We start from the raw sequence: 21,066 nt of genomic DNA on the forward strand, positions 1-21,066 counted from the left end.
GGGGCACCTCACTGCCAGCAGTGCTGGGGACTGGGGTGCCATAGGACAGTGCGGGGTGGTCCTGAGCATCCCTGCCCTGCTGCCTGGTGGGAGGCTGGAAAGCCTGGAGGGGGTCCCCTCCAGGGTGGCATGGAGTAGGGGTCCCCATGCCCCCTGACAGTGCCTGCCCTGGCAGCTCAAGTGGAAGCGCTTGCTGGACCGCATCTTCCACGACAACTTCTCGGAGGAGGAGGAGGTGGTGCTGCTGGCCACCGACTACATGCACAAGGTGTCCAACCTCATCCGTGTGACACCCAGCAGGTGAGGGGGGCTGGCACCCCCTGTGCCCCTGGCACCTTTCCCAGCCTGGCTGCGGGCACAGGACAGCTGTGCCTGGAACCTCCCACCATCATCCTCCTCCTGGTGCTGGCAGGCCGGGCTGGGCACAGGAAATCTGGGAAAGCTTGTGGGAAAAAGGCACTGTGGTGAGCCCCACAGCATGCTGGTGGTGCCCTGACACCTGCTGAGCCACTCATGCTAGAGATCACCAGACTCATCACACCTCAGGGAGGGACACGGTGCCAGACTGTCCCTGTGCCCCCACCCGCCATGGCTCCCCTGTGTCCCTGAGCAGAGGTGTCCCTGAGCAGGGGTGTCCCCAGCCTGGCACATGTTCCCACGCTCCCCTGTGCCTGGGGACGTGCTGAGGGCTGCTCCCGTCCCTGTCACAGGATCCTTCACAACTACATGCTGTGGCGCATCGTGGTGGTGCTGAGCGAGCACCTCTCCACCCCCTTCCGCGATGCCATCCACGAGCTCTCCAAGGAGATGGAGGGCAATGAGAAGCAGCTGGAGCTGGGTAAGATCTGCCTGAGCCAGGCCAACAAGCACTTCGGCATGGCCCTGGGAGCTCTCTTCGCTGACATGGGGGGTCTCAAACTCGCCTACTACGTAAGTGTCCCCGCACCCTGGGTGTCACAGCCACGGGCAGCTGCTTATGCCATTCCTGTTGAGTGGGAGGAGACCCCCCAACCCCTCCTTACTCCCTGCAGCAAGGGGTGGGAACAATCCTGATTGCCGGTTGCTGGGGGCTTGGGGGGGTCCAGGGTGGGTTTGGGGGAGTACCCAGGCCATGCTGAGGGCATCCCTTGTTCTCCAGGCCTACCAGAAGTGGGTACGGGAGCACGGCCCTGAGCACCCCCTGCACCACATGAAGTACACACACGACCAGCTCTTCTTCATTGCTTTTGCCCAGGTGAGCCCCTGTCCTCCTCACAGGTAACAGCTCTTGGGGCAGGAGGGTCACCTTGTGTGAGGCCAGCAGCCCAAAGGGATGGGAGAGAGCCCTGCGGGACACAGGGCCAATGGCCAGGAGCTGGGCTCGGCTGCATCAGCAGGTCCTGGGCTCAGGGTACAGAGCTCAGCCTTGAACGAGCACCCCACGCTGTCCTGTTGCTCCTGTTGGACCCTACAATAATAAATCAGTGTGTCCCCCATGACTTCAGCAGCTCCACAGTAACACATACATTTGATCCCAAAATTCTAGGAAACCCTGCAGCCAGGCAGCTTACAGCCCCGGAGACCCTACAACAACAAACATGACTCCACACTCTCCTACCCCACTTAGACCATGTTCACAGGCTCCTGGGAGACCCTACAAAAATAAATTCAATCAGGGCACAGTTGCCCTCAATCCCTAGCAGCCAGAAGGGCCATGGTGTCCTGGTGGTTGCCAGGACCCAGGGTGCCCCGTGTGGCTTGTCCATGGAACCTTTGTCCCCTGCAGAACTGGTGCATCAAGCGGAGATCCCAGTCCATCTACCTGCAGGTGCTGACAGACAAGCACGCCCCGGAGCACTACAGGTACTGGGTGCTCCCAAAATGGGGTGGGCTTGGGGCATGGTGGCTGCCAGCCTTCCCCACAGATGTCAGTGCTGTGCAAAGTGGGATGAGCACAACCAGCAGATTCTGGGTGATATCCCTGGGGCAGGGGTGGGGTGCTGCTGTGAGTGGGGTGCGAGGCAGCAGTGCAGGGGGCAGGGGGTGCCCAGCTCTGAGGTTCTCCCCTCTCCCGGCAGGGTCCTGGGCAGTGTCTCGCAGTTTGAGGAGTTTGGACGGGTCTTCCACTGCCCCAAGAACTCGCCCATGAACCCAGTGCACAAGTGCTCGGTGTGGTGAGGCTCATCCCCCTCCAGCAGGCTGGGACCCTCCATCCCCTCCCCTGCCTAAGTGACACCCTGTGCCCACTCCCCAACTTCCCATCTCCCCTCCCTATTGTCCAGGTAAAGGGGGCACCCTCGGGTGTCACAGGGGGTCGCCCCAAAGGCAGGCGCGTGCCATAGGGGTGTAGGCAGCAGAGACACTCGGGCTGGGCAGCTGCCTCCTGCCCATCCACCTCCCATCCACTGCTCTGCGCACTGAGGGGTCCTCATTGCCCATGAAGGAACAAGGGCATGCCCAGGCACCCCTGTGCCCCCTTTTCTGTCCACCTGGCCCAAACCCTTCACCCAGCCCTACCACATCCATCCCAGCGTCAGTCAAGGCAGGGGGAGGACTCCAGAGTTACCAAGGGGCTGCCCCATGCCAAAAGCCTCCCCTGCACGGTGCCCTCCCCGTGCCAGCCCCCTCCTGTCCATGCAGCAGCCCCACCGAGGCGGGGCACAGCGGCGCAGCCGGGCCGGGCGATGCCAGCCTGCCTGGGAGCACATGCACACGGACACTGCTGTATTTTTCGCTGCTGTTTCTGGTCAATAAACACTGGGTATGCTGGGTGGCTGCCAGGGGCCATGGCCAGGGAATGGGAGCAGTGGGGCAGCACCCCCAGCCCTGCCCACATGGCTCAGGTGCCCCCACTCCACCAACACGCCTGTCCCACCAGTGTCACACTGTGTGTTTATTTATCACCCCACTGCCCGGGATTCGGTGTCCCCATGGCTGCTGCATCCACACCAGGGGTGCTTCAGAAAGCTGCCAGCATGTGCCACACCATGGGGAGGGAGGCAATGTGGGGTGCCCTGGGGACATGGGATCAGCGGACGAGGGGCAGAAGGAGGGCAGGCAGGAGCAGGGCCAGGGGGGTGGCGCGGATGCCAGGGGCAGAGTCCCGTTGGTGGCAGTCAGTGTAGGGCTCGATGCAGGCGGCGTAGGCCATGGCATGAGCTACATAGGTCTGCTCCTGCACCCCGTGGAAGAGGTGGGCCATGGGGCCCTTGGCCAGGATGGCCACGTCCTCACCGCCATGGGTCTCTGACTCCAGTGGCACAGCCGCCTGTGGCTGGTAATCAAATTGCACTGGGGAGGGAAGAGAAAGAGGTGAGGGGGGACAATGATGTCCCTCAGCAAGACCCCACCTCCCAGCCATGGTCTCTGAGCCCTCACTGGCTGTGCCTGGGTCCACGCTGGGCCGGTCAGGGCCCGGGTATCCAGGCCCATTCCCGTAGAGGATTGACGTGTAGTTCTTCCCGTCGCTGGCTGTCCTGGGCGCCAGACCTAGGTAGGGAAAATGGAAGAGGAGCAGGAGGAGGATCAGCCAAGGAACACCCATATCATCCTGCTGGCCACAGTCAGGGTGCCACAGGGCTGGCAGTACCCAGGACAGGGCAGAGCCCCACCGAAGATGGAAGAGCCGCGCAGGGTGTAGCCACCGAAGGTGAAGACGTGCGAGTGGTCAGCAGTGACGACGGTGAGGGTCTCAGCCTCATCTGTCATGGTGCCTGCCCGCTCAATGGCCTGGTCGAACTCCACTGCCTCTGTCAGTGCCTTATGGGGTGAACCCTCATGGTGGCCGCGGTCGATTCTGCCACCTGCAGATCGGCACCCACGGTGGGCTGGAGCCCGACAGCAGCACCCTCACCTCCTGCCCCCACCCTACACCCCCCTCTCACCAGCCCCAGGGGCCCGAGCCCCAACTTATCTTCCACAAAGAGGTAGAAGCCCTTGGGGTTCCTGCTCAGGATGGTGATGGCTGCCTCTGTCATCTCGGTGAGTGACGGGTCCAGGGTGGTGTTACGCACCAGGTTGTATTTCGTGTCCACAGGTTCAAAGAGACCTGTGAGTAAAAGTGTTGGGGACAACATCAGTGCCTGTGTGTCCCAACGCCTGTTGGGTCCTGGCACAGGGGTCATTTGTTACCCATCAAATAATTCACGTTGGGGTCGGCGGCAGCAGCCAGCATCTCTGTCCTGTTCCAGACATAGCGGGCACCCTGTGGGCAAATCCCTAAGGGGGTCAGTGGGTGCCTGGCCCTGTGCCAGGGGCAGTGGGCAGAGGAGTGTCCCTGATGCATCACCCACCGGCCGTTCCTTCAGCCACATGTCAATGAGGTTTTGCCCATCCTCGCGTATCCCATTCTGCCTGCTGTCGGCAGGGTACTCAGGGTCCGGCGTCCCCACGGGGGTCATGTATATCCGACCCCCACCCAGGATCACCTGGAGGGGATGAGGTGGACGAAGTGTTAGTGGGGGTGCCCTGAGAGGGGTGTATCCCTACACTCCTCCTCCCGTGTGCGGGTGCTCACGTTGATGTCGACGTTGTGGATCAGCTGCCAGGCGATGTCCTTGCAGCCCTGCATCCGCGCCTCCTGGGGCATGCTGGCGTCCGCGTACCAGTCCCGGTTCACCACGTGAGCATAGGTTCCCGAGGGCGACGCGTGCTGCACCCGTGTCGTGGTCACGACGCCCACTGCCTTCCCTGCCAAACCCCGCTCATCAGGCACCACCGAGGGCAACACAGGGTTCCCACCACCAAGCTATGGGAGGCTCATGAGGGGAAAGCTCCCAGTGTGGCACCCCTTGTCCCCACAGGGTCCCCCCAGCCCCGCCTCTCTCGTTACCAGCTTTGCGGGCTCGCTCCAGCACTGAGATCACCTCGTTGCCGGCCGTGGTGCTGCACTCCGAGAAGCGGGCTGCTGCGCTCACCCCTATGGTCTTGTAGTTGCCCTTCACCCCACAGAGATAGGCTGTGGCTGTCCCCGCGCTGTCAGGGACATGCCTGTCCACATTGTAGGTCTGTCGAGGATAGAAGGACTCAGGGCTGGGGTCCCCAGCTGGGTGTTCCCCCAGCACTCCCTGCCATACTGATTCACTCACCCATGGGCATGCGTGGGATGGGGAGGGACCCCATGCACAATATATGTGCAGCCCCGGGCTGCCAGCAGCCCCATGCCTGGGATAACCATGGCCCCATGCCCAGGATCACCATGGCCCCTTTCCAGCATGCTGGAATTTACCTTAGACAGAGCCACGTAGGGGAAAGCATCCAGGGCAAGAGGGGTCTCAGGGCCCAGCTTCCCCTGCTGCTGCCCCTTAAGGATGCGGGTGGCTGTGATGGTGGGGATCCCGAATCCTGGGCAGAGATAGAGTCCCAGTCACCCTCTGGACCAGGTGTCCTGCACACATCCCACTCAGCAGAGTACTGGCCATGTCAGCCTGCTTGCTGGGGTGCCAGCTGGACTCACCGTCCCCAAGGAAAATGATGAGGTTTTTGGCTTCCTTTATCCTGGGCTGGGTTTTAAAGGAGGCCTTGATGGCTGCAGCTGCCTGCTTGTACCAGAAGGATGGATTCTCCTCCTCCGCTGGACAGTGCAAACACCCATCAATCCCAGCACAATAGCACCTGCATCCCTGGGGCACCCCTGAAGGGTGCCCACAGCCCAGGGATACTTGTTCCCTGGGCACTCCCATGCCGGGGCCTCCTGTCACATGGAGCAGGTGGTTCAGGGGGCTTTTTGGGGAGGGGAGAGACCATGCAGGCTTGCACCGACTGCCTGGCCCCAGGGTCCTGGGGCAGGGAACAAAGGGGGACAGCAAAACCAGACATCATGGGGAGTTAGCTGGCAAGTGGGGTGAGGCCAAATCCATGGTAGGAAGTGGTGATGGAGGATACAGATACTTCCCCCAGACCAGCCCCCAGCACAGAAGCAAGCGAAAGCCTGGGGGGAAAGTGGTTCAAAACCCCGAGAAGGGCAGGGGTAACTCACCCCCATTAATTCTTGTTCAGCTGGGCAGCTCCAGCTCCCCTCCCCAAGCCCTCCTTGTGGCCAGCCAGGCTGACACCCTGCTTCCCTGGACACCCACCAAAGCCAGACAGGCACCCATGCCCACCCTTGTCCCCACCTGGGATGACAGCGGTGCTGAACCCCGCGCAGAGGCAGAGGGTGAGGGATGCCAGGAGCTGCATGGTGAGATCTGACAGGCCAGTGCTGCTGGCAGTGTCTGTAAATCCAGCAGATATGGGAGGGACTTTGGACAGGGATCAGCCCTAGCAGGGTGTGTGGAGGGGTTCTCCACATCTCGGCTGAGTGCAAAGGCCGTGGGCCTGGGCTGATGTCACCTCCTTGGCACAATGCCCTGTGCCTGCTGGGCACAGATGGGCTTGGGGCACAGACAGATGCAGGGACAAGAGGAAGTGCAGTGCTGGAAGGAAATCCTGCCCTGGCCACGGTGCTGTGGCGCCAGGCATGGCAATGCCCTGTCCCAGGGTGCCATGGGCAGCTCTGAGCATTGGACCTGGGAAAACGGTGGGCGTGGGGAGCACCTGGGGTCACTTGTGCACCGAGCACCCTGCTCTCTTCCCAGGCTTCCATGAGCAATAAATCCATGGATGTAGACTAAAACTCTGCTCCTTGCTCAGCCCTTGATAGGAATGTACCAACCCTTGTGTACTGTGCTCCAACCAGGCAAAGCTGGGGAGGACATTGCCTCCCCTCAGCCGCATTTCATCATCTCCTGCACCCCAGTGCCTCCCGTGCTGGTCCCAGGGGAGAACCAGGAGCCACAGCCAAGTGTGGAGGCAGGCACAGGGCAGCGCGTCAGGAGGTGACCGCCACTGTGAACCTTGGCACGGCGGATGGAGACAAAACAACCGGTGTTTATTGCATCCCTTGGTCCTGTCCACAGTGGGACTCAGCCAGAGCCTCTCAGCCCCTCACTATGAGGGCAGCCATGCAGAGGGCCAGGAGGGCAAGCAGGGGCTGTGGGGAGCACCGTGTGCCATGGGAGGCCCTGCGGGCTGCCCTGCACCCAGGCTCTGTGGCATAGGGCTCGAGGCAGGCAGCGTAGGCCATGGCATGGGCGATGTAGTGCTGCTCCTGCACCCCATGGAAGAGGTGGCCCATGGGGCCCTGGGCCAGCACCACCACGTCTTCCCCACTGTGAGTCTCTGTCTCCAGGGGCACAGCTGCCTGCTGTCTGTAGTCCTTGTCCTCTGCAGGGGGAAGAGGAGAAATGAGGCTGGGGGTCTGGATCCATGACATGTCACAGGGAGGGGGACACAGCTCCCATCACTCCTGCATCAGCGTCATTTCTGCAGTGGGGTGATTCCTGAGCCTCACAGTGACAGCAGGACCCTGTGCAGCATTCATGGCCATGCCAGTGGGATGCTCTCCCCATCCACCCTGTTCCTTCACCTAATCCCCAGCAGACTCACTGGGAATCTGTCCCCAGCCACCCCATGGCTCTGCCACATCCCCAGCAGACTGGTACCTGCAGCAGGGAGGCTGGCAGCTGGACGGGCCCCATCACGGATGCTGTAGCCAGGACCATTACCATAGAGAATGCTGGTGTAGGCTCGCTTGTCCTTGGCTTTCTTGGGGGCCAGCCCTGGCACAGGGAAAGACATTGTCACCCCCTGTCCCAGCTGGGTACCCCTCCCCTGCTCCCTGCCTGGGCAAGCGCAGCCTCCCGTGGGAGCAACAAGGTGCAGTGGAAAGAGGAATGCTCACTGCCCCTCTCCAGGACCCACCAAAGATGGAGTTTCCACGTGGTGTGCTGCCCCCAAAAGTGAAGACATGGGAGTGGTCGGCCGTCACCACGGTCAGGGTGTCAGCAGGGGAGGTGAGCTCTCCCGCCCGTGCCACCGCCCGGTCCAGCATCACGACTTCCATCAGCGCCTGCTTGGCCCGGCCACTGTGGTGGCCATGGTCAATTCTGCCACCTGCACGGGGAATGTGGCTGTCACCCTTTCCCTGGTCTCCTTGGATAGCCACCTGCTCCCAGGACCCACATCCCCCCTCAGCCCCAGCCACACTGCCCGCCTGGAGCTACTCATCTTCCACAAAGAGGAAGAAGCCATTGGGGTTCCTGCGCAGGATGCGGACGGCCTTTTCCGTCATCTCCACGATGGAAGGGTCTGTGGATGTGTTGCGGTTCAGCTCATACTTCATGTCCTTGGGCTCAAAGAGGCCTGGGGGAGGAGGGTAAGGGGGTCCATGCCGGAGCTGATTTGTGCACCTGCCGACACGTCCAGAGAGGGGAGGAGGAAGCATTGCCACTGGTGCAGCCAGTGATGCTCCTACCCATAAGGTGGCTCACAGAGTCATCTTTGACCGCATCCAGGCCCTTCTTGTCCCAGACGTAGTGGGCACCCTGCCAGTGAGAGCAGAACCAGTGCCAATGGCACACACCCTGTGTCCAGAGTTTCATTTCCTCTTCCCCTGCACACTACCTGCTTGGCACTCAGCCACTCAGCAATCAAGTCCCGGCCATCCTTCCTGGTGCCATTTTGATCTGGGTCCCCTGGATACTCGGGGTCCGGAGTCTGCTTGGGGGTCATGTACATCCTCCCGCCGCCGAGGATCACCTGCCAGGGAGCTCAGCAGACCCTCCCAGCGTTCCTGGTGCCCCCTCCCTCCCGCTCCCGCTCCCCAGCTCACGTTGATGTCGGTGTTGTGCACCAGCTGGTAGGCGATGTCCTTGCAGCCGTCCCGCAGGGCCTCCTTGGGCATGTTAGCGTCAGCGTACCAGCCCCGGCTGGCCGAGTGCGCGTAGGCTGCCCCAGGGGATGCGTGCTGCACCCGCGTGGTCGTCACGATGCCCACAGACTTGCCTGCAGCGTGGGCAAGGGTTTACAGGGAATCCATCCAGCCCTGCACGGCACTGGACGGCCATGCCCGGCTTTCTGACAAGGTTTCCTGCTGCCCCATACCCGCCAGCCTGGCCCGGTGCAGGACAGAGTCCACCTCATTGCCGAAGGTGGTGTGGCATTTTCCATAGACGGCTGCCCCGCTCAGTCCCAGAGTCTTGGCGTTGGCCTTCACCCCACAGAGGTAGGCAGTGCCCGTGCCAGCGCTGTCGGGCACCTGCCGGTCGATGGTGTAGGTCTGGAAGCAAGACGGATGCAATGGGGTTTCAAGCAGGGGCAGCAGGAGTGTCCCCCCAAGCCCTGCTCTTCTCACCTTGGCCAGGGCCATGTGGGGAAAGGTCTCCATGGCCAAGACGCTCTCCTCGCCTGAGCCACCAGCCAGCTGCCCCTTGTAGATCCGAGCTGCTGACATGGTGGACAGCCCCATGCCTGTGGCCATGTCCGAGTCACCGGGTGGCAAGGGGCCAGACCAGGGACAGACCTGCTGTCCCTGCACTCCAGACACTGCCCGAGGGCTTGCCCCAGCCCCATCTTCTCATCAGCCACATCCCCTGGCTGTTGGGGAGCTGCAGGGTCTGGCAGTGACCCGGGGCACTCACCGTCACCCATGAAGAGGATGATGTTTTTGGCCCGCTGTGCTGCTGGCTGCAAGGCCAAGGCCAACTCCAGCCTCCTCCTGGCACCTTTATTCCAGTAGCCTGGGGTCTTCTCAGCATCTGGAGGTGAAAGCAGAGCTGGGAACTTCTAGGTGCACCCCCAGGGGTCCAGCATGCCCATCTCTACCCAAGGTGAATTTAGCTGCTATAAATCCCTGCCACGGAGGACCAGGAAACCCCTGGAGATCAGCATGGTCTTTTGCAGACCAGCATTGTTCAGAAACCACCTGTAGAAGGGAAACTGAGTTTGGCGGGGAAGTCCTTTGTGCCTCTTGGCAGAGTGGATGAGGAGCCTGAGGATCAGCCACAGTGAGTGTGCAATGGCTGGGTAACCACGGCTGGCTGTGGCTCTTGGGCCATTTTATCCAAAGTCAGGAATAGGGGTTGGGAGCAGCAGGGACTGGGGCGGGGGGGGGCAGGGGGTAGGACCTGCTCTGGGGGGGAAGCTGAGACCAATCCATTCAAAGCTTGTGGTCTCAGAGCACCCTGAGGTAGCTGTGAGGGTTCCCGTTTGCTGGCATCCCAAGGGAGGTGACGGTCCCTGGAGTTCCCCAAGGAAGTGACACCAGCCCCAGCATCCCCCACCAGAGGTTCTTACCCCACTGTCCCACACGTCCCCTGTCACCAGAGGCTGCAGTGGCAAGCTGGGCGAGGAAGCAGAGGAGAAGGCAGGTTCCAGGGGAAAGCGGCCACCCCATGTTGCCCACCCCAGCTCCCTCCTGGAATGCTGCCTTAGTCCAGGCCGAGGGGACGGCCCTTTATGGCTCTACCCTGTCCCGTGAGACGATGGGCTGATAACATTCACGGACTATCTCCCAACCCTCCCAAGGCCCTCACCCCACCCTGGGGCCATCCCTGCCCCCCACCAGCAAGGCAGGACCTCCAGCCTGTCCCTGAGAACCAGGGCACCTCTGGGCCCCAGCTCCCAAGGGGGCGGCTGCCTGCGGGACCCCGGGAGGTGGGAGGGCCAGCACAGGGCAAAGGGTTGTTTTTGCAGACAGGCTGAGCTGGGCCAGGCTGGATTTGCCTGGTTTCTCCTGAGATAAACCCGAGGAGGGGGACACTGGGCTGAGGGGTAGGGGGTGGACATCTTGCCTTTGGTGTCAGCATCCTCTGGTCCCCTCTCCCAGCAGAGTCACATGCTACCTATCAGCTCCTGGGACAGCTGGTGCCTGACGTACTGGGTGCCCTGGGGCAGCCCATGCCAGCACACCTGCACAGCGGGGTACCTGCTGTGGGCACGGAACAGCCCCCTGTCACCAGCATCAGGTGGCATCCACCCATGATTGCACCAGGTCATCTGGAAAGACGCTGCATGAGCGCAAGTCCCGGGGACTACAGGTGTCATTGATGTGCTCCTAGGAAGTGTGCTGTACCAGCCCTGATCCCCCATCCTGACCCAGGCAGTAGAGGTTTGGCCAGCTCCTGGCTCCTGCAGATGACTGACGTGCTGGTGCTGGTGCCGGCCATGGCTGTCACCACTGATGGGGCAGAGTGATGCAGGGCTCCTTCCCTGCCTGGCACAATGGATCAATTCCTTACCAGAGGTCAATCCCTTCACCACCCCCTGCTTGTGATGATGTGGAGGCTGCCAGAGCAGCCCATGCCCCTGACACATCCTCAGAGTGTGTGTGGGGGACATGGGGACAGAGAGCAGGCAGAGGTGGCTGGAGATGGCAGAGGTCAGTTGGTCAGTGAGGCGCTGGATGCAAGGACATGGTGCCATAGGGTCCCTTAGCAGGGTTAGGCTGGAGGCCATGGTGTGAGGGACTGGAGCAGACACACAGGACTCCTGGTGAAGTCAGAGGGACTAAGGGAATACCTGTTGGATCAGGAACTGGGAACACCTGCCCTGATCTCACATCTTCTGGCCAAGCATATCTGATGCTGGGATAGGCAGTGAGGCCAGATTTCATAATGCCGGGGAAGTGGCAGGCAGGGGAGGGCAGGGGGCTCCCCAGAGATGAGTTACTGCTGGAATCCCCCAGCTGGGGGATAAAATGGAGGGCATAAAATAAAACCTGCATGAGCTCCACACACAGCTGCTGACCCATCTTTTATTACATGACACACAACCCTGCAAGAAACCCTCCTCCATGGCCCCATGGCTGCATCCCACTGCATCCACATCCCTCCTGGGATGGTGGAGCCCACTCCTCTCTGCTCCTGGGGACACACATCCCCTCTCAGCCCTCACCACGGGCACCGAAGCTGCAGAAGGACACCACTGGCTTAAAAAAAACATTAAGAAAGCATCATGCTAAAAATACCAAAGAGTAGAAATGTTCTGCCTGGGGCAGGCTCAAGTCCTGAGCCGTGCTCCCAGGCGGAGTTAAAATACAAACCAGAAGTAAAACCACAATGGTTTTAAAACTCAAAACCCCAAAGTTCTTGTGGGTCCCTTCTGTCTCCAGCAGGTGCCGGAGCGGGGCCTGGGAGGTGAGGGAGCATCAGCAGTGGGGAGCACACAGAGTCAGGGCTCTCACTTGTCCAAGCTTGGCCTCTTGAGCAGGGCACTGTACTTGAGGGGGCCACCATCTGCCGTCAGCACCACCTCCACCAGCGTGAAAATGGTGATCACCTTCATCAAGGGAGAGAAAGAGAGAAAAAAGAGTTTTCAGGCAGCTTGGAATCACACCAAGATTTGCTTAAAGCTGTGTTGGCTTTTGCTGCCTCCATCAGTGCACTCATGAGGAACCAAGGAATAGGGCAGGATGGATTCAGATAGCTCTGCTGGGGTCCAGGGTGCTCCTAGGGCTAGAGGCAGCATCCTCAAGAGCAACACCATGAACTCTGACACCAACCAGGACACCCAAACCAACCTGAATGAGCCTCCCAAAACATCCTCATTTATCCCAGCTTGATCAGGCCCCACTCTTGCTCTCTGCACAGTCTGGGAAGAATTGTGGGCATTTGTGCCCTTGGCTTTGGGTCCCAATCTCCCCGCAAGGCCACCCGTGCCTCTCCTCTCCAGCCGCAGAACCACGTCATCCCTTAATGGAGCTTGGCCAAGAGCCAAGGCTGAGCTGCGGTGAGAAGGGTTTTCCACATGACGTTGAGCATTTCATCAGCATCCCACAAGGAGGGAACAATCTGCCCGTGCTCCCTCAGTGAGAGGAGACCCAGGAAGGGAGCACAATAGATAAGAGAGATGCAAGGGAATGAAGACCCCAGAAAATCAATCCCTCCTGTTCAGGAACTGTGCTGCTGCTGCCATCTCCCTGCTCCTCTGACCCCAGCTCTTCCTGTGATTGTATGGATTAGGAGTAGAAAGTATTGATCTGGTTTGACCTTGAGGCACAGTTAAGTGGCTGGCTGGGGCATTGCAAAGGGCTGTCCTGGGGTCATGCACAGGCATTTGGGGACTTTGCTTGCTGGAGCCTGTAGCAGGGCTCACTGGGGCCATATGCTCAAGGCTGGTCCCACGAGAAGCAGGCTCAGAGCTACCGGCGTAACCTTGTCCAACCCTTCCTAGCTCATCCAGTGCTGGCTGCTCCAGATTAATCATTCAGAGCAGGAAAATCTCACTGAGATTTAAATGTACCAAAGTGGCCAGTGAGGAGCAACCTGCAGGAAAATCCTATCACAATTGGCAGCCAGAGAGCTGTGAGCTACTGAGCATCAGCCCCTGCCTGCCCCAGCTAGCTGCAGTGCAGGGGGTGGTGTTCATGGGAAAGCCCCCCACATATGGGGGAGTCAAAGGGGGAGTATCAGGATTCTCCCTTGCAATCCTGCCTTAGCCCTTTGCTGAACTGCCATGAAACAGCACAATTTCACACCAAATCCTCTGAGTCTCAGATCCACTTTTTACTCCACCGCTGAGTGATGTCCACTGAGGCCCTGGTCATGTCCTGGAGACCAGAGAGAAATGGGGGCAACATCTGCCCTCTGTGGCAGGGCCAAACAAACAGCCCAGACCCCGGCACACCTTCTCACTAACAGCCTTCCCTGATGCTCCCACTGCCTGGCCAGGCTCAGCTAAAACAGGAAGAGGTTTAGAGACCAAGGGCTGGGGCCAGCTGGGGAGCTGGGGTGTTTGGTGCTGTGGGGTTTCCAGGTGACATCTACCAGAGTTCAGTGTGACTCACAGGAATCTGGCTCATCCCAGGGCTGGAGATTTATAAACTCAGGGATATGCTGTTTTGGAGGACAGCTCAGAGCCTGATCCTATGGGAGAGTTCCAGTGTTTTCTTAGGAGGTGTGGAAGATTTGTGGAGGAGTTTCCTCTACTAACTGTTTGCTTAACCAAAATGGGCCCTGCTCATGCTGGGGCATCATTTTTCATCAGTTCCCTGCTAGGATGTAAGTGATCCCTGCTCCTGTAGGAAAGGGGGAACTGAGGCCACTCCAGGCTGCATCCATGGGGCTTCTCTGAGCCAAGCTGAAAGAGGAAAGCTCAGCTTCAAAGGGAGGGAGGCCTGCAGAAACGTTTTCAGAGCCAGATCCAGCTCTGATCACAACATCCACCCTGGGAAAGGAATGACTCTCCAGCACACGCATCACCCCAGCTGGGAGGGTCAGCCCACTCTGCGTCAGGAAACCCGAGTGGGCAAGGATGGGATGTGCTGGGCTTGGATGGAATTGGGGCTCAAGTGCAGAGCCCTGGAGTGGTGCAGGGAGAGGTTGGGATTCAGTCCTTCAGGCAAGGATCACAGCAGTCAACACAGCTGGGGTTTTACAGCCATGCCAGACAAAAGCTGGCAAAGAAGCACCACTTAATCAAGCCAGACAAATGTGATTGCTCCCTTTGATTGAGTTACCAAGTTAATAAATGACAGGGACACAAGAGAGAGATTTCTAGATGCAGTTAAGCCATTTGAGACTGCATCTCAGGAAGTCTGATTTTAAAAAATTCTCCTAATTGAGGCTCAACCCTGAGGCTCATCCCATCAACAGGGATGGAAACCCCAAGAAAAAGCTGTCAGGGGCAAAGAGTGTGAGGATGGGGGGAAGGGTCTAGACAGGAGCTGCCTTAAGCCTGATCTTACTTAACATCTTAACTGATGATCTGGAAGGAGGAAGTAAACAGCATGTTAATTCAATTCCTGGAAAAGACTGAATGGGGAGGCAGGGCACAGAGCAGGCACGGCAGAGACTGAAGGCTGTGGAGGGGTCAGATTGTGAGGGCAGTGATGGGACTGGACTAGATGGCAGAGGAGGCTGAGGCTGAAGTTGTGCTCTCTGGGAAAGGGACACAGAGGGATAGCAGGACCTGACACCCTGCAAGGCAAGTCCTGCCTCCCAGACCTGTCCCTGCAGACATCACAGGATCCACATGTTGCCCACAGCCTCCTTGCCAGCCCCATGGTGTTGTAAGCCGGTCCCATGCTGCGGACGTCTTACCTGGGGTACAGATTCCTCCTCCAGCTCCTCTGGTTCCCACAGGAGTGTCAGCTCTGGCTTCTTCCCCACCTTCTGGAAGCGGAAGTCCACCAAGGGCAGCGCCTGCAGGCAGGAGGAGTGTTGGGAACATGCCCCCCTCCACCTCACCTGCAGATAGGGCTGAGGCTGCTTCTGCCCAGCATACTGCCTCTGCAGCTCTTCAACAACCGGGATGCAGCAGCCCGTGAGCCTGAGCCTAGCACGTAAATCAGGGGCTGCTACCATACACCACCAGCCCATATATCACGCTCTATGTCCTGTTTAAAGATGTCATTGCCAGACATATAACCTGGTTATTAAGAGAGGATGCTGTCACCAAGTGCAGGTGCTGGCCCACAGTGCTGCTGTCACAGCCCCAGATAAACCATCTGATTAAATGAAATGAAAACCAGCCTCAGTCCCTGTCCTCGCTTCAGATCCACGCTTATCTCTGTTCCCCTGAATCTGACTTTATTCCCTTTTACCCAGCATGTCACAGGGAGAAGCTGGTACCCAGAGACTGGGCTGAGGGATGAAGAGAGACCCCCAGTCCCTTGTGCCTGCCTGGGCTGAGGGATGAAAGGCAAACTCCAGGAAGGTTCCCTCCCCTCTGGCTGGCCCAGCTCAGGAGCAGCTCTGCCTGTTGCAGGGCTGGCACAAAAGGGCACAAGGACAGCCACTGCCTGCAGTGATGCCAGGCTGCTCTAGCAAGGCAGCACTGGCACTGTCTCACACTGGTGAGGTACTTACATTGCAGTAGATGCGCTTCTGGACTCCAAACTTCAGCACCAGGACATCAAAGGCCTTGCTCAGGACACCCATGACCATGGCTTCTGACTCCAGAGGACCACATTCCTGTCAAGAGACAGGGCTGTCACTTAACAGCAGATCTTATTCAGCAATCCTCAAGGGGAAACAGTGTCTCAAGGTCCTGGAATCCAGCAGTGGTGGTTGCTGAGTGCGTCCTCTCACTGTTTGCCTTTCCTAAAGCCAAGTGGGCAGACAAAGCCCCCTGCCCATGTAGGGATTTCGCAGGGAAATCCAGAGGTGCCTTGGGAGAAAATAGCCTTGGGTCTTACCCTGACAAAGACAGAGAAGAAGAGGTCAGCGCTGAGCTCCTGCACCCTCTTGGAAGCCATCTTCCGGTCATTGCAGTGATCTGCCTGTTTCTGGATGGCCTCCTTCTCCATTTTGATGGGGGATCTGGCACCTGCAAAGGGGACAAGTGACAATAACATGCCCATGCTCCTTCCTGCCACAGAGCCATGCCATGGCCCCTGTCCCCAGGGCCCAGCCCATGCAGGTGAGCAGCACGCACCGAGCGAGGCGGAGAGCAGGCGGTGCACGACGATGTCGGCGTAGCGGCGGATGGGGGAGGTGAAGTGAGTGTAGAACGGCACGTTCAGGGCGTAGTGGTGGAAGAGGGTCTCGTCATTCAGGACGCCGGTGCAGAAGTAGAGAGCCATCTGAAAGGGGGAGGAACCAGGGAAGGGCTTGAGCGAGGGTGGTGCCATGAGGCTGGAGGGGTCTGGCTCTGTGAGACACAGTGCCAGCAGCCAATGGCCCTTCTGAAGACATCCTGGTGGTTCTTCACCTGCTGCTCAGTTTGGGCTGCACAGGCACCGCAGAAACTGAGCACAGAATAAATGGGGCAAAACCACTCCAGGGAGCTGCTGGCTGCTAGCTGTTCCTGCCTGGCCCCAAGGACTGCATCAACTTTCACATCACCCATGGATCTAAGCAGCTTCCTGCTTCTGCTCAGGCCCTGGGGCTCAATTGCCCTACTCCCATCTTCCAGGGGAGAGCCCAGCTTGTTCTGTGCCCACATCAGATGCTCTTTGGTTCAGGGTCTGGCTGCAGGCTTTACACACCCACTGTGCATGCTTGGAGAGCACTGGGGGCAGGTATGAGTGGCTTCCAAGGAGGAGAGACAGCCCTGCTGTGATCCCTGCTGCTCCATCCCACCATGACAGTTGGGGAGCCGAGTGGCTGAAATGCCCATCTAAACCAACACCAGGGCAACAGCAGCACCACTGCTCAGCAGCCTCTTCAGCAGGAATCTCTCCTGTGTCACCCCTGTTATTCCACAGGTTACAGCTTTTATTTTTACATCTGTGAAACACCAGCTCTTGGGGCTGGGAAAACTCTGGGGGCTGGGCCCAGGCAGGGAGGGGAGGCTGTGCAGGTCAGGGGTTGGTGGCGGGGTCATGGCACAGTGGCGATTGAATGAACCCATTTAAAAATAAGAGCAAGTGATTTAAAAAAAAACAGGAGTAGCCAGCTCTGATTACAGAGCTGTCCTGGGATCCTTGGTTTGGGCAGCTGTATCCCCCACTCTCCAGGCCAGTGGCGCAGCCAGCTCCTGCTGAGCAGCAACGCACTGATCCGGGCAAGTAAATAGAGCAGGTTAAAAAAAGCAGCATCAGTCCCAGCCTTATTATGAGACCCAGGAGCTGGGATAGGAGCTGTGGTGGCTGCCAATTTCCACAACCCAGAATTAAATTGTTTCTGATGGACTCCACAAAGTATGGTCTCCACTCAATTAGCTCAGCTCCCACAGAATGAAGCCGGGCTGTGAGACACACTGAGCTCCAGAGGTTGCTGCAGCAGTGGATGAGTGCCCTTGTGCTGACAGACAGCATGGAATCACAGGGAGCTTCCAGGCACTTGTGCCAGGCTTCTGGACAGAAGACAGGAAGGTCCCTACAAAGTCAGGCAGGCAGAAAGCAGAGCATCAGTCAAAATCCCTGCTCTGAGAAAGACACTGGGAACAGCCCATCCCTGCCCTATGCCCAGCGGTGTTTCATGTTATACCTCACCTTGTTTAAAGTTAGAAAAGATACTGAAGGTCCTGTGCTGTTTGCTGTTGTCTAGGGCACTTTATCTTGATTGATATGCTAGCCACTGTGGGGTCCAGCACCATTTTGGACACCCTTTTGGCAGCCCATTATCCTCACTGACATTTGCAGCAGCTTGAGTATCACAGCAAAAATACTCCCCTAGGCCATGGTAGGGCTGCAGACTGCAGGGAGCCCAGTCCAGTATGTATCTGACACCCATCCTCACCACCGTGAGAGCACAACCCAGTGACATCAGCCTGGCATGAAGCAGATGTTTTCTCATTAACAGATTTGACTCACAAGAGGCTCAAATCCCCAGAGTTTGCTGCAATCCCCGGAGAACTGCTAGGAGCCTGGAAATAAATCAGCCCCAGCCAACCAGGGGCAGCTTTGCTTTCACGGACAGATTGAATCCCCGAGTGACTGAGCCCCTGAAAAATGGTGTGTCGCTGCTCCTTCATCTGTTACAAGGCTCCTGGCATGCCAATCCAGGCATTCCCTCATGCATTACCAGTTGCTTCCTATCTCCCTCCTCCTTGACCACCAGCACGCAGTGAAGAGGGAAGACCGGCTTGGCACGACCAGGGGTTAAACCTGTGGACAGGTTGTTTAGGCTGATTTAGCTGCAGCCTTGTCCCTGAAACATCAGCTTTATCACTGGGAGCTGTGACATGTGCAGGGATACAGGTGACTTCTCAGTGCCCTGACCAGACGGTCTCGCTGCACCATCTGTCACAGCAATGGCCCAGCCCTTGCCACCAGCCTGGGCCCCTCAGTGGCTGTGCTCTGCAGCTGCCAACACTCAAATCTGTCCTCTCTCCCTTGAGGGACCACGACATCCAGCAGGATAGGGCTGATTCTTCCATCTGCTCTCATGCTGGTGGCAGACAGCAAAAAAATTACTCCTTGCAGGGAAAGCTCCTTCCTCCTGGAAGCTGTTTGCCCCTTTCCAAGTGTTTTGCCTATAAGGAGAGTGTGCCAGGCAGCAGGTTTGCCACACATGGGTGGACTGCACAGCACACCTGAACACACAGGTACCTTTGTCTTCTGATGATGGAATGAGATGAGTTCCTGCCAAAATCAAGTCTTGTGCAATATCTCCTTTAAAAGTGCCTCTTTCTTTTATCTACTCTGCAGAAGACTTCATCTTCAAAACCTTGAAAGCTCTTTCATGTAATGAAATCTAACATATTCACAAGGCTAAATCTTAGTAAGAGCCTCTGTGTGGTATCTGAAAGTACTCCCACCACTTCTCCAACCACAGTCTAAGGACACCACAATGGCAAGTCCACAGGTCCCCAAAAGCCCATCTCCTCCTTGGTGCCACTGCAGAACTTTCTCCTTGCTCATCCATCCTGGCCAGCAGCCAGGCTTGCTCCATGTGCTGCTACTGGCAAAGCCCAGGCTTGTGCCACAGTCAGCAGGACCAGAGAGGGACTTGAAGGAACTCATATCACCACTGCACCTTCCAGCAGAAAAGGAGGATGTGACAGAAGGGACCAGGATAACCCAAAGCAGGATACGGGATCTGGGACAACACATCCAGCTCCAGAGGACACTCCCTGCTCTTTACAAAGCAGCCCTGAGCTGGACACACATGAGAGGGTGATTTACTAAATGGCCTCATACCCCTGCCCCAGCTGCAAACAAGCATTAAGTCCCGGAAACACAGCAGGACTTCAGGCAACTGCTAATGAGTAAATGAAGCAAATAAGCTAATTACAAGAGTGACAGTCAAATGAGTGATGTTGGGAAGATGATTCATTCCTGCAGTGATAAGCAGGCCACAGCAGAGAGATCATTTCAGGAACGTGCTCCTTCTCCCCATGGGGTAGGACTTTCCTCAGAAGAGGTTTTGCTCTGCCCAGCTGCAAATGCAGCTGATGCACAAAAACTTTTTATGATGGTGATAAACACCCAAGTAAGTGTCCTGAGCTACAGATGCACTAAACATGACAACTGGTGTGAGCAGCACAATCCTCCATTGCAGAAACTGTCAAAGAAAGCCATCTGGGCTGGAGGGAGACTGAAGGGTTTCCAGAACTTTCCTTCTCCCAAGAGCAGGTACCAGATTGTTCTTATGGCCAGCTGCACACCCCTACTCTTAATTCCTTCTTTAGACCATTGGAATACCATGATGTGGAGAAATGGCACAAACATTAACCATGGAGCCCACCACCAGCTGTCCACAGGGCTGGGTCCTTGTGAGTCTGCTAACAGCCCTCATGCAACTTCAAGGGTGAAATATCCCAACCAGGAATAACAAGGACACTGTGGGCAGTGAGGAAAGACTCAGCCCGACCTTGCCATCCAGTGAAGCTTTGTTGCTCAAAGGATACTCCCACTGCCAGCTGCACAGGGCTGGAGCCACTGGAGGAAGCTGCTGGCAGCCCTGGAACACCACATTCAGTATTCACTCACTCCCTCTGTGTGCAACAACCAGCCTGGTAACTCAGAAGGGGTGAGGATAGAAGATAGAGCCACAGCAGAAAGCTACAAGCAGACATGCCCAAAAGCACAGCGTAGTTCTCACCTGCATGGGCCTGGAGAACATGTAGGTCAGCACTTCTTTCCTTGCTCTGGAATATTTGTCAGCACCAAATGTTTCACTTAAGCTTTTCTGGAGGAGAAAAGAGAGAGCATTCAGTGTTGGCATGTATGGTGGTAAAGGGACCCAGGCAGATCTTACTGGTGCTAACAGCAGCCTGTCAAAGCCAAATTCCCCTTTTTCCTGAAAATCCCCTTGTAAGCCAAAGGGTGCACATGAATTTGGGCTTTGCTGCGGTCCCAGCAGCCCCAGTAGGACTGAATACACAGTCCTGAGCACTGGCTCTCCTCCTGGGGTCAGTGGCAGGGAGCACCCAGGGCATGGGGACTGCTGGCTCTGCCCCCAGTCGTGCAGTATCAGAAAGAGGCTGTAAACCCTCTCCCGACCCGTGCCTGGCTCCCATCCAGCTCCTGAGAACTTCAGCACATGGACTAATGGGACTCTGGGGGAGACATGGATATGGGAGGTCACTGCCTGGGGGTAGCAGTGAGGAAGGGCTGGAGGGCTCAAAGTGCAGGAGAGGAGCTGAGTGAGCAGCCTTGCATCTGCTGATATAGGCTGGACACAGCCAGCAAGCAGGGAAAGCAGTCCCAGCTGATGGAGGGGCGTGCGGGAGGCCAGCGGGGATGGGATTAACAGAGGATTATCCACAGTCCAGTTGCAGTGAGTAAAGAAAATCCTGGAACCTGTGCGGTGCTGTTCAGCTGGAGTTCAGCCTCAGGACGTGCTCAGCAGAGGAGAGGTCGGATACGTCTTGTGCTGGCTGCATCTGACCTTTTGCAGCACTGCTCTCTAGCCCTTCCCAGTCACCTCACTCCCCACC

General features: G+C 57.8%; 3 protein-coding genes across 3 annotated transcripts in view; all 3 read right to left on the reverse strand.

The window, feature by feature from the left end:
• Window positions 1–2,704: 2,704 nt before the first annotated feature.
• LOC128792842 (intestinal-type alkaline phosphatase-like) lies at window positions 2,705–6,485 on the reverse strand. Its single transcript, XM_053951681.1, has 11 exons — window positions 6,093–6,485; window positions 5,435–5,551; window positions 5,207–5,322; window positions 4,811–4,985; window positions 4,496–4,668; window positions 4,272–4,406; window positions 4,111–4,183; window positions 3,895–4,027; window positions 3,591–3,784; window positions 3,358–3,468; window positions 2,705–3,270 (listed from the first exon to the last, which is right to left on the reverse strand). Exons 1-11 carry the CDS (start codon window positions 6,154–6,156, stop codon window positions 3,008–3,010), a joined length of 1,554 nt encoding a protein of 517 aa, XP_053807656.1. The 5' UTR covers window positions 6,157–6,485; the 3' UTR covers window positions 2,705–3,007.
• Window positions 6,486–6,722: 237 nt separating this feature from the next.
• Window positions 6,723–9,251, reverse strand: LOC128792840 (intestinal-type alkaline phosphatase-like). Its single transcript, XM_053951678.1, has 9 exons — window positions 9,152–9,251; window positions 8,902–9,076; window positions 8,630–8,802; window positions 8,422–8,556; window positions 8,273–8,342; window positions 8,022–8,160; window positions 7,720–7,928; window positions 7,461–7,577; window positions 6,723–7,182 (listed from the first exon to the last, which is right to left on the reverse strand). Exons 1-9 carry the CDS (start codon window positions 9,248–9,250, stop codon window positions 6,896–6,898), a joined length of 1,404 nt encoding a protein of 467 aa, XP_053807653.1. The 5' UTR covers window position 9,251; the 3' UTR covers window positions 6,723–6,895.
• A 2,282-nt stretch (window positions 9,252–11,533) lies between these two features.
• DIS3L2 (DIS3 like 3'-5' exoribonuclease 2) overlaps window positions 11,534–21,066 on the reverse strand; it is a 182,270-nt gene continuing 172,737 nt past the window's right edge. Inside the window, exons 17-22 of the mRNA XM_053951730.1 lie at window positions 20,229–20,315; window positions 16,174–16,321; window positions 15,935–16,065; window positions 15,606–15,710; window positions 14,838–14,939; window positions 11,534–12,075 (exon numbers count right to left, since the gene is read on the reverse strand). Coding sequence (XP_053807705.1) covers window positions 11,977–12,075; window positions 14,838–14,939; window positions 15,606–15,710; window positions 15,935–16,065; window positions 16,174–16,321; window positions 20,229–20,315 — 672 coding nt within the window. The 3' untranslated portion in view covers window positions 11,534–11,976. The remainder of the gene's footprint in view (window positions 12,076–14,837; window positions 14,940–15,605; window positions 15,711–15,934; window positions 16,066–16,173; window positions 16,322–20,228; window positions 20,316–21,066) is intronic.

Source organism: Vidua chalybeata, chromosome 10 (assembly GCF_026979565.1).
Source record: "Vidua chalybeata isolate OUT-0048 chromosome 10, bVidCha1 merged haplotype, whole genome shotgun sequence".
Taxonomy (NCBI): Eukaryota; Metazoa; Chordata; class Aves; order Passeriformes; family Viduidae; genus Vidua; species Vidua chalybeata.

Bases quoted from the DNA above. Each gene is read 5' to 3' on its own strand.
- LOC128792842 (XM_053951681.1), bottom strand. From the start codon at position 6,156: ATGCAGCTCCTGGCATCCCTCACCCTCTGCCTCTGCGCGGGGTTCAGC. The intron at 5,552-6,092 runs GTGGGGACAAGG...TGCACTGTCCAG, and splicing joins CAGCACCGCTGTCATCCCAG to CGGAGGAGGAGAATCCATCC. The intron at 4,184-4,271 runs GTGGGTGATGCA...ATTTGCCCACAG, and splicing joins TGTGGCTGAAGGAACGGCCG to GGTGCCCGCTATGTCTGGAA.
- LOC128792840 (XM_053951678.1), bottom strand. From the start codon at position 9,250: ATGTCAGCAGCTCGGATCTACAAGGGGCAGCTGGCTGGTGGCTCAGGC. The intron at 9,077-9,151 runs GTGAGAAGAGCA...TCTTGCTTCCAG, and splicing joins CCCACATGGCCCTGGCCAAG to ACCTACACCATCGACCGGCA. The intron at 7,929-8,021 runs GTAGCTCCAGGC...AAAGGGTGACAG, and splicing joins TTCCTCTTTGTGGAAGATGA to CCACATTCCCCGTGCAGGTG.